Here is a 12279-nt window from a genome sequence, read left to right on the forward strand (position 1 = left end):
CCTAGCCCACAGGATCAAATCTAAAACTCTGTTACATTTCAATCCCTATCTATGTGTCCAGCCTCCTCTCCTGCTTCCCCTTTTCCGCTGCCGGACCCGCCCTGCAGGCTTAAGCACGTTTCCTCTTCCTTCCATTCCACTGTATGGAACTAGTAAAATAGTTATTTTCTTGCACAGTAATAACTGTTTTCCATAACTTATCACCTTAGTAAACAGCAAGCCACTTGAGGGCAAAAGACATTTTCTACCATCATTGTATTCTCAGTACCTAAGGTAATGCCTGATACTTAAAAAATATTCAATAAATAATTATTTGATGAATGAATGAGTGTTCTTCAGTAAAATGGTGCCACTGAAGACCAGAATAAAGGAATTAATTCTTATTTTTTAAGGGTAAACACAGTCAGAGTTTAAAAACGCAAGATGTGACACGACATTTAAAATATAAAAGCTACAATTTCATAAGTTGTTTCAAGATTTCTCACACTCAAATAATAACAACAATAATCACTCTTCCCTATAAAGACATGGTGTCAAGATTTTAATTATGAATCACTGTGTATCAACCAAGGATGGGTATATAAACTGTTTTTAAAGATCAGACTTTTGAAGTATTAAAAAAGGTATACAGAAATGTTTTCTTGTCTTTAAAGAGAAACTCATAATTTTGTGGGAACTATAAACTTTCCATTCAGAAACAAGTGTACTCTTCTTGCATTAAATTCTTAATTTGTTCTTCAGCTGATGACATTGCGTAGGAAATAATATCTTTGTTTCTCAGATCATCTGCTTCTTAAATGAGATGTATTCATCTTCTTTAGAAATAATTTACCCTAATTGTGACACAACTAATTTTCTTATTCTAAATATGGCATATCTTTTTCCATAGCAAATTTATAGCAGGGGTAACTGAACTCCAGAGAAACAAATAATTTTTTTGTGACATTTAAAAAAACAATTCCATTCTAGAAAATATTTTATTTGAATAAACAAGAAACAGTGTTACTAAAGTTTTACCTAATTCAACCACAAAAATAGAGAATTCTAAACTACAGATTTTTAAAGAGACAAAATTATATTTTTGGCAAGAAAATAGTAGGAAATTTATTGTATTTTAAATAGTAGCACTTATTTACAATAATTTAACATTGTTGAAATGTAAATGTAATCCCTAGTTGAAAAGAACTATGAGAATAATAGACTAGCATGAGTTACTATATGTATAAGGAATGCGAGCATCATTGGGGATTTTACTTCCTAATTTCTTTTGATTACATTTTCCTGTTGGGCAGGAAATTTACAAAGTATTCATTTAAAAATTATGATTATTTATATTTGTAAGTGGTCTTCAAATTAGGATTTTTTGAGGCCAGGACGTATGTAGTTTAAAAAGTAAAAGTGGGCTTTATAGTCAGACAAACTAATTAGAATCTTCATTACACTTCCACCACTTCCCGGTTGTGTACAGATAACATTTAAACATTCTGATCTCATGTTCCCTCACCTTTAAAAAAATTGTATTTGCTACCTATCATCAAAGACTATTCCAAATGTTAAATGAAACAGATGTAATGCACTTACACAGCATGTGGCACATAGTAGATGCTCATTAAATAGTTACCCTCACACATCAAGTGTTAACACCTCCCTATTTGCCTATAGCCACAAAAACTGTATTGGAGTTTGAGGGGAAATGGAGCATTAGCTCCTCTCTTTGGAAAGCTCTTCCCTTTTACCTTTGCGATAGGTACCATCTCTTTCCATCAACCATCACTTTCCCTGAACATACTGTCTGTGAAAGATGTTATTTTCCAAAGATGGCTGTGGCAGTATCTCCCATCTCACATGCTCTTCTGCAACGTAAAGGTGTGGTCTCTGTCTCCACCACTTAAACGTGTGCAGGCTTACAACTGCTTCGGGGAGTAAGGGTATGACAGAAATGATGTTGTGTGACTTCCGAAAATAGGCCATAAAAGGAGATGCATAAACAAATGTTCAGAGCAGCAGCATTATTCACAGTAGCCAAAAAATGGATGCAACCCAATGTACATCAGCTGCTGAACAAATAAACGAAATGTGGTTCATCCATACAATGGAATATTATTCAGCCATAAAAAGGAATGAAATAACAATAACATGCTAAAACAGGGAAAGAAGCCAGTCACAGAAGACTCCATACTGTATGGTCCCATTTGTATGAAATGTCTACAACAGGCAAATCTATAGAGACAAAAAGTACATCAGTGGTTGCCTACGGGGGAAGGAAGAATGAGGAGCTAATGGGTATGGGGTTTCTCGCTGGAGTGATGAAAATATTCCGGAATTGGACAGTGGTGACAGTTCTACAACTCTGTGAACGTACTAAAAATCACCGAAGTGTGTATTTTAAAGAATAAGTTTTATGGTATATGAATTGTACTCCAATTATAAAAATATCTGTGAAATCAAACTTTTAAAAAGTTAATAGTCTTGATGGTTTACTAGGTGGAAACAAAGGCACCATGCAGCTTCTAACGTGTTCCCCAGGACATTTGCTTTTAGGGCTCAGAGCCAAAGAAGTCTGACTGCATTGAAATTGTCATTATGAGGAAGTCCAGACCCATGGACAGAAGGGCTACATATAAGTGCTCCTGCCAACAGCCCAAATAAGTTACTAGTGGACAGCCAGCAGAACTGTCAGACATGTGAGTGAAGATGCTTCCGGATGACTCCAGTCTCCAGCCATAGAATCATGCTCTCACTGTAAAGTCTTTCAGGCTGAGGCCTCATACGTAGTGGAGCATAAATTAACTGTCCTTGCTGTGCCCATCTGCATTCCTGATTCAGAAAATCCATTATTTTATAGAAAATGGTTGTTTTCCACTGATAAATACTAGGGTGGTTTGTTACACAGCATTAGTAACTGGAACACCATCTACAACAGCCACACCACACCCTTACATTTAATCGTGCTTTTTTTTTTTTTGTTTATGAAACTTAAGACATTATGTTATTTCTTTTTTTATTTTCATTGTCTGCCTCCACTGAAAGCTAAGTTCCCTGAGACTAGGATCCTTTTCTGTCTTGCGCCTGTAACCCAATTATCCAGAAAAGTACGTGATATACAGCAGATATACAATAAATATCTGTTGAATAAACAAATTAATAAATTATTGTGGAACCCTTAGCACAGGGAGGTTACCACTTTGGAGCTTCCTTTGACATAAATTCCAAAATGTAGCTACTGTCATTTCAATAATTTTCCCAACAAAATAATTTTAAATAAACCCACAATACTATAAATTAAAAATCACTGTTGTTTCTAAGGAAAGTCCAAGATGGTTTATAAAAATATAAATATTCTTGCTGAAATCAATTATTCTATTTTAATATGAATCAAAATGGGTATAGCCAAGATAAAATGGATATGGCCAAGATATAAAAATTGATTTAATCGACTTTAGTTAGTACCTTTGTGCTTATAGTTTATAAAATTTAATTTCAATATATTCTTGGTCCTACAATATCCCATTATAGCAAATTAAGAACAAAAAAATTTTGATTCAGGTTGAAATATAGATAAAAGTAGTAGACACTAGAGTTAACTTTTAATGCTTAAATGGTTTACTTTGCAAAACATTATGTCAATGTTACTTTCCTATTAGTGGAGCCGAAGCCTACCTCTGGTGCCAGATATTCTGGAGTGCCACAGAACGTCTTCATGGTGGCTGCATCTGTGATCCCTTCTTTGCAAAGTCCAAAATCTGTAATTTTTATGTGGCCATCTTTATCCAGCATTAGATTCTCCAACTGTGTATTAAGAAAAATGATATAATTTGTTCTACAGTCTTCAGCAACAGGAAAATACCGTTTTGAAAAACTACTGAATGCTGAGTAAGGTATTTTGGAAACAGGACATAGTAGTTGTAGCTAATAGAACTTTCAGTACTTACAAACCCTGTTGTTTCACGTGTAAAAAGAAACATGTTTTATCAAACACTTCAGGATGATAAAATTTTCTATTTTTAAACCAATAGGAATGAGTGATACTGCTTTAAGAGCCATTATTTTGTAAGTTCTGAAAATTAAAGCCTAGTCAACTTTTCAAAGTAGACATCAATCCTCTCTTTTTTAAAAAAAGAAAATGTGATCTAAACAATCCCAAAGAGATGAGCATCCTCTTCTAGATATTTACAGATGGTTTTCAACAATTTCTCCTGGGAATCTATTGCTATTATAAAATATTCACTTACAGAAATGTTTTTTGGTGGTGCTTGTAAATCAAACCTAAATCTTATTTTGTAAGGTAAGGCGATATCCTCTTTTGCAGTTCTTTGTAATTAAGAAATACCAACCCTTTTAAACATAAAAAGAAAAAGAATATCAAAGTCAAACATTCAACAGTTAATAAAAATATATAGCATAAATGTTATAAAGTTGGACTCTCTTTGAATCCATTAATTCAAAACACCAAAGAAAATCTTAAAGATTTAACCAAGTAACAGGATCATGTGCCTCAAGCGGAAAATTATGAAACGTAAGAGAGGAGGAATTTGTGCAAAGCCAACACAATTAGAAATAACAATGTAATCAGCCAGTTCCCCTTGAGCTAATGTGAACCTAAGATTATGATTATCATCACACAAAGATACAGATGAGTTCTGAGTTGTGATCATACAGCCTTATGTATTCAGGGCCCATAAAACTTTGCCTACTCATGTAGATACAACCTAAAGGTATTTCTTTGGTCATACAGAAAAAATATATAAAATGTGAAAAGTATATTAACAGGATAAATGGTAGTTAACTTTCATTTAAGGAATCGATTCTTATTCTACTCCTTAATGTGATGACATTTGAAAGAATGTACCTCGACTCTGACGTTAATATCGAATTTAAAACAGATTTCCACTTAAGAACATAAACAGATAGCAGTCATATAAAATATGTTATCATACTCTCTGCCATATTGTCAAATGTCTTATAAACCAGACACTAAATACAGTTAGGCAAGTTGTGTTCACTGAAGCAAAGATGAGAATAAACAAAGTCCTTTTTTATAGTACTTCAATGTGTTATGTAACTAAACCAAACGCTTGATACACATTTCATGTATAGCAGATCTCACAGAGGTAAGTCTGGCTTCAATTTTTTTCTACAGAAAGCTGAATGAACCCTAAATATACTGCTGAACCTTTTTAAAAAAATTTTTTTTTTGAGACAGACTCTCTGCCACCCAAACTGGAGTGCAGTGGTGTGATCACCTGAGCCTCCTGAATGGCTGGGAACACGGGCACGTGCCACCATGCCTGGCTAATTTCTTAATTCTTTATAGTGACGAGGTCTCACTTTGCTGCCCAAGTTGGTCTCGACCTCCTGGGTTCAAGTAATCCACACACCTCAGCCTCTCAAAGTTCTGGGATTACAGGCATGAGCCACCATGCCTGACCAAATCAAAATTTTTTATTTTATCCAAACTCAGTTATCTTGCATCTTCCTAATATTTCTCTACCATCCAGAACCTATAAATCAAGCCCAATTTGCACAAATGACAGTAAGTCTTGTATACAGAAACCAATCAGAAACATCAAGAGTCTTCATCTCTCCTATTTTCTCTTTCTGCCTTGGTCTGTCTCTTCTCAGCCTCTGGTTTCTCTCTTTTTTCCACCTCTTTCAAACAACCTCTCTTCTTCCTCCCTCCCACTTCGCCATATTGAGAAATGTTAAGTATATACTAAAGCTTCTGTTGTTTTACTGAATAAAAATGTATATGCCCTGTTATTAATTTTTAAAAATATGCTTAATATATAAATATAGCACATAAAATGCTGAAGATCTTTAGTGAATACTCTTTTACTAATACAATACCTTAACAATTCTTGTAAAAATTCCAAACAATACATAACATTGAACAAAATGTGAATGTACTTTCTACACCATTCCATCCCCGTTAGTTTGGTGTGTAATCTCCTCACATGCTCTGTGTGCATGGGCAAGTCTTCACGGAAACACGACAGACAGGATGCACTATTTCTCCACATTTTCTCAAAGTTATTTCTGAAGTGGCTGGATACAGAAAGACCAAAATGTATAAACACTGCTTTTTAATACCAAGCTCTCTGTGTGTGTATGTGTGTGTAAAATTCTGACTTGCATCTAATTCTGTAACCTTGTATTTCATCTCTGAGCCTCAGATCATGGTTGTGAGATGAAGAATGAAATGAGATGCAAGGATAGGTTTGGGTAAGGAATAGGCTGAGGGTGACCAACTCCCAGTTTGCCCAGAAACGAGGGGTTTCTCAGAATGCAGGACATGTAAGTGCTAAAACTGGGCTGTCCTGGGGAAACCAAGACGGCTAGTTACCCTACTTGTTTTACAAAATAGCTTTTAAAAACGTTACAATGACATAGTAAGAAGTAAGATAAGCCCAAGGGATGATTGTGAGAGATGCAGTAAGGGTCATGGCCATGGGGAACGGTAGTATACTGTCTGGGAGGCAGTAGAGAGGAAAATGGATAAGACTATGGGTCTAAGTCAGAGGGTTCATATTAAAATTTGAGCTTTAACCCTTATTCACTGTGTGACCTTGGGTATATTATTAATTTCTACATGCTTCAATTTCATCTATAAAACAAAAGTAAATAACAGTAACAATCCAACGTGATAGTTTTGAAAATTAAATGAGACGTTAAAGGCAAACTTAACATCCTATAAAAACTGAATAAATGAACTGATCTTTCCCTAAAACATGGTTTATTTGTAAATTGTCATGATGTGGGCTCTTCTAAACAACACTGTATTTTAAAGAAAACAACAAAGTTCAAGAGTGGAACCCCATAAAACATTTCTGTCGGCCAAATGACTGTATTAAAAATATTTTTCCATATGCAATAATTTATTTTAAGTAACAAAACACAGGCTGGGCACAGTGGCTCATGCCTGTAATCCCAACAATTTGGGAGGCTGAGGCAGGCAGATTGCTTGAGCTCAGGAGTTCGAGACCAGCCTGGGTAACATGGTGAAACCCCATCTCTACCAATAATAGAAAAAACTAACTGTGCGTGATGGCATGTGCTTGTGGTGCAAGCTACTCTGGAGGCCGAAGCGGGAGGCTCACTTGAGCCCCAGGCGTGTGGGGAGGTTGTTATATGCAGAGATGGTGCCACTGTACTCCAGCCTGGGTGACAGAGTGAAATCTTGTCTCAAAAAAACAAAACACAAATGTTTTATAATTTTCTTTCTTTTTTTTTTTTTTTGAGACAGGGTCTCGCTCTGTTGCCTAGGCTGGAATGCAGTGGCACAATCACTGCTAACTGTAGCCTCAACCTCCCAGGCTCAATTGATCCTCCCGCCTCAGCCTCCTGAGTACACAGGCGTGCACCACTACCATGCCCCGCTAGTTTTTGTTTGTTTCTTTCTTTCTTTTTCTAAGAGATGGTATTTTGCCACGTTGCCCAGGCTGGTCCCGAACTCCTGGGTTCAAACAGTCGGCCCACTCTGCCTCCCAAAGTGCTGGGATTACAAGCTTGAGCTACTGTGCCCAGCCTCATAATTTCTCAGTTATTTTGAAGTAGTGTCCACATTCTTCTATCAATTATTTTGTGTTCTCTCACCACCCTAAAATGTCATTTTGCTGAGCATGAATAACTAAAACTTGTCTACCAAAAATATGAAATAGAGATGCATTAGCTTAAAAAACAATATCCCCAAATCTAATCTTGTATAAAGATAAATCAGGAGATAATAAAATGTCCAGTTCTGTTATACAATACATGATAATTTTACTCAGGATGCATTAACAGAGTTTCTGTAAAATACAGGAACCATTAGCAGGGTGATTCGTAAACCTGCAGACTGCACAGAAAGTCTTTCCAAAGCGTATCAATGGCCTAGATATATCAGTAACATCTGGAAATCACTGTGTTGGTTCATTTAACACTAACATAATGTAAGTAGTGTTTACATTATTTACAGTAGTCATACATTTTTAGGAATCTTTCTACTGTGTAAAGGAGGAAGAAAAAAATTTACAAATGATCTTTCTTTAGTCTTCTCTTCTAAATCACTTTCCTGTTTCCCTTTGTTAGCCACATAATATGTAATGCATATTGTCACTGACTGCTCAGGTACTCTAAATTTATGAAACTTTACACGCATCTGTGTGATATTCACAGTCAATCTTAGTTTCCAAGATGTAGAGTAGGGCAGCATGCTTATGCTTATGGATGCATCCACTAACAAAAGTAGTGATGAAGTCAAATATGAAATCACAAGAAACAAGATTGTATATTAAATATCTAAGTAGTGCTTACTATTTCTATCAGAGGGTTGTTATCTACAAGTTCATGTTTTTGAGGAGAGAAAAAAAATCAGACATAGAATTTGTCTGATTTTTTCTCAAATTCTCATAGACGAATTCCTCATAGAATTTCCACCAAAAAAAAAGGGCAACATTTTTGGTCCAGCTGAAGTGGACAGGCATTATTTGACAGAAGGTCTGGATTCAGTGCATATATGAAGAAATGGTAGATTTTAAAATCTTTTTTCCTGGGCTCAGTGGGCACAAAATTGTAACAAAAATTACTATGTTTCCTCCTGTTCTTGTTGATGGCTAGCATAAAATTAAACTTTAAAAATCCTAGCTGTCTTAATACAATGCTTCCCAACCTTTTACATTTCACAGTAAAATAAAGATTGAAAGTGGTGGGGCATACCAGGTTCACTGGACAAGATGCTTGAAACCAGAACTCACTGGCCTGGAGGCTTCTCTGCCAAGGCTTGGTTGTAACCTGTTTGTAGCACCCAATCTGAGAAGCTATGCTTGAATGTAGGCCAGACTAAATATTTCAAAGTTTAAAAACACCATACATATGGTATCGTTTTAATTAAATGACTGACATTGTGATTAACCAAAGGAATGAAAATAGCAGTTCCTGAGGGCTCCGATGACTACTGCAGCAATAGCAATAAACAATTCCTGTCACTCACTCTTAACACCGCATCTGAGCCCACATACATCAAACTCAGTTTTAGGCACCAAGACTCACTCAGGCCCAAGAAGGCAGTAAGGAATTCCTACTCGAAAATTGCAGTTTTAAGTTTATGGGCATCCAGTGCCAAAATGTCACAAGCTGACCTGCAGAAACTGAATGGCCACGGAATGAGGAAAGTTTGCTGAAATTCCGAAGAGAAACGTTTCTTCACTTCAACCTCTTAATCCAGAAAAGGACTCATCATGTAAATCGACCCCAAATAGGTTGCCAGGCTATTTACAAATTTATTATGAATAAGGAACATAGTTGAATACCAGTACAATTTGATTGTAGAAGTGGAAGGAATGAAGAGCAGTGGCTTAAGATTTCTATATAGGAGGAATCCAGTGACCGTCCAGTTAGCAGTGGGAGCTGGGGAAAGTGTCTTGAGACTCAGCAAGCAAAGCAAGGATGCTTTTCCCATCCAAACTGCATTTATTTGAGGTGAACATGAAGGAGCTGACGAGGTCGAGGAGGGCTACGGTAAAACTCCCTGAAGTCACCCCTTCGTGCCATTACTAAGTGTTAGAAAGTATCTAAATTTGTTTGGTGCTTTCTCATATTAATACTGTAAATGGTTAACTATTCTCACATTAGGTGGGAAACAAGATTAAGTGTTCTACAAATAGGATATAGCAACAAGTTATGTATTATTTTCTCCCATAAACTAGCGAAAAATTAATTCTTAATGAATTCCAGTATCGTTATATTCACCTTTGCAAATGACCCTGTTCAGCCTACGCTGTGCTTAGATGGCCATGGTCATTGGTTGTATTTGTAAAATAAGCTAAGCAGAAAAGAAGATTTTAACACACAATTTGCACTACTGAAGAAGTCTTTGAAGAGATTTCTTCGAATTTTTAGGCAATCATGAAGCAACAGCAGTTTTCCTTAAGTAATCACAAGGAATTTGGGTCCTTAATAAAAATAAAACTTCATTACATGATGTGTATTGACAAATTAAATGAACTTACTTTCTAAAGTACAACGAGGCTTTCAATAATTTTTCTGTTGCTATAAACACTAATTTATTAGGAAACAGGAACTGATAAAAATATCTTAAGTTAACCTGCACATAAAAGAAGGCTTTGTCTCCAATGCTGAATGAGACAGTGGCAAACGGGTATGGATTTACTTGAGAAGTGCTGCTACTGCAGGCATAGCAATTGGATTTGCATTTGAACAAAGTCAAAGTTATTAGTAATGAGAACAGAGACAAATCTGAGACTGATCAAAGCGAGTACCTAAATCAGTTCGTGATAATGTTCTTTAATACATCTGGTATAAATATATTTGAAACACTCATTCTCTTACCTTCTGCAGTTTAATTTGCAGTTTAGGCTTACAAAGATTCCCAAAGTTAATCCACTGCATCCCCCCATATACATCCCCCCACTATAATTTCATTTCAACTCTAGAAGTCAGAATGATATAGTGACAAGAACACTCAATAAGGAGCTAGGATTCAAGAGTTCCAAAAATTCTTACTGCTATCAACTTAGGTCATTACTTTTAGTAAGTCATTTACTAGGCCTCTAGGTTTGAAGGACATCACCTATAAATTAAAGACCAGCTCGAAATTTCTGTGATCTTACCTAAAATACATCATTGTATTATAAATAATCATGTTACTATGGATACAAATAACATTTGTGTAAGTTTTGGATGTTTGATTTCTTATGTTACATGGATTTTTCTAGGTGTACCTTTACAGTTTCTGTCCTATGCTAAACATATACTTAGATCTTTAAGTTGAGGCTATTTTTTTTTTAAGAAATAAACTCAGGGAGCAGAGACCACTTAATTGTCAAGTAAACTTGGTGAATTGTGCATTTGGTAACTAACTGACTGATATTCATATATAAAGTAAGTACTTTATATTACAGTTCAACAAAGTAAATATTTTATATTACAGTTTAACAAATTTAGTCTAATTCCATCATCAGAAAGAATGGGGCAGTGGAACTCACTTAATGAGCTTCAATATACCAATATGTTGGCTGGGCATGGTGGCTCATGCCTAATCCCAGCACTTTAGAAGGTTGAGGCGGGCGGATCACAAGGTCAGGAGATCAAGACTAGCCAACTCGGTGAAACCCCGTCTCTACTAAAAATACAAAAATTAGCTGGGCATGGTGGCATGTGCCTATAATCCCAGCTACTCAGGAGGCTGAGGCAGGAGAATCGCCAGAACCAGGGAGTTGGAGGTTGCAGTGAGCCAAGATGGCACCACTGCACTCCAGCCTGGTAACAGAGCAAGACTCCATCCCAACAACAACAACAAAAATACATACACACCCCCCTCAATATGTTGATTCATTTGATCAGAAATGATTAAAGAAATACTGACCAAGATCATAATCGATACTGCAATCAAATGAATATTCTCTTCTTTAGCAGTCTTTAAGCTAATAATTCAATCTTTTGAATTTAAGCTTTCTGGATGTTACCTATTACTTTAAAATTGTTCTAATTGCCCTAAATCTAAGCATCCCTGTTTCTATCCTTCCCCATTTCACCCCTACAAATAAGATTCATAAAACACGTAGTGGGAATGCGAGAAGTGGACTCAGGAAGAGCAGAGCTAACTACTTCTAAGTATATTTGGAAAGTTAACACATATTTTGTCATACCACATAACTAATTCCTTCAAAAAAATCGATATTTAAGACATTTAGACAGTATAGGATTATCTGGCCATGCAGATAACATGAATGCTGAATTCTGCCATATTCCTAGTTATAAAAAGGTTCAGGCTAAATACAATCAAACTACTAATTTGTATTAATCTGTAGCCTGTTTTGGCACTTAGACATCTCTGGTCATCTCTGATCTAGATGTTTTATAGGTACATAGTTCAGTTTTTCCTATAACAACATCTTATAGCTTCTATATACCTCATTTCAAACAAAACAGAATTTCATAAAAGCCTCATGTAACTTCTGTTTCTACCAATCATTATAATATGTTACATGAAATAGTATTTGATCAATAAGGCAATTCTGTGTCAAATTTTATATACGATTTGCTTCTTATAAAAGTAAGACTGTAACATTCAATTTATTCAAAATGTGTCCTGGCACAAATTCCTTTAATGTAGTCAACCTAATTCATAACACTGTCATGAGAATTACTATTACCTTGTATGAGTTACTCCAGGGATCAACAAATGACAACCTGTGGACTAAACTGAGCCCATCGCCTATTTCATTTACTGGAACATAGCCAAACATATTCATTTACATATATCTGAGGCTGCTTTTACCC

The 12279-nt window shown here is 35.8% G+C and overlaps 1 protein-coding gene across 2 annotated transcripts in view; it reads right to left on the reverse strand.

The window, feature by feature from the left end:
* The window catches only part of AKT3 (AKT serine/threonine kinase 3), a 361197-nt gene that overhangs the window by 65501 nt on the left and 283417 nt on the right, over window positions 1-12279 (reverse strand). For both annotated transcript variants that reach the window (XM_025361843.1, XM_025361849.1), the window contains exon 10: window positions 3661-3789. In XM_025361843.1, the coding sequence (XP_025217628.1) occupies window positions 3661-3789 (129 nt within the window). The remainder of the gene's footprint in view (window positions 1-3660; window positions 3790-12279) is intronic.

Source organism: Theropithecus gelada, chromosome 1 (assembly GCF_003255815.1).
Source record: "Theropithecus gelada isolate Dixy chromosome 1, Tgel_1.0, whole genome shotgun sequence".
Taxonomy (NCBI): Eukaryota; Metazoa; Chordata; class Mammalia; order Primates; family Cercopithecidae; genus Theropithecus; species Theropithecus gelada.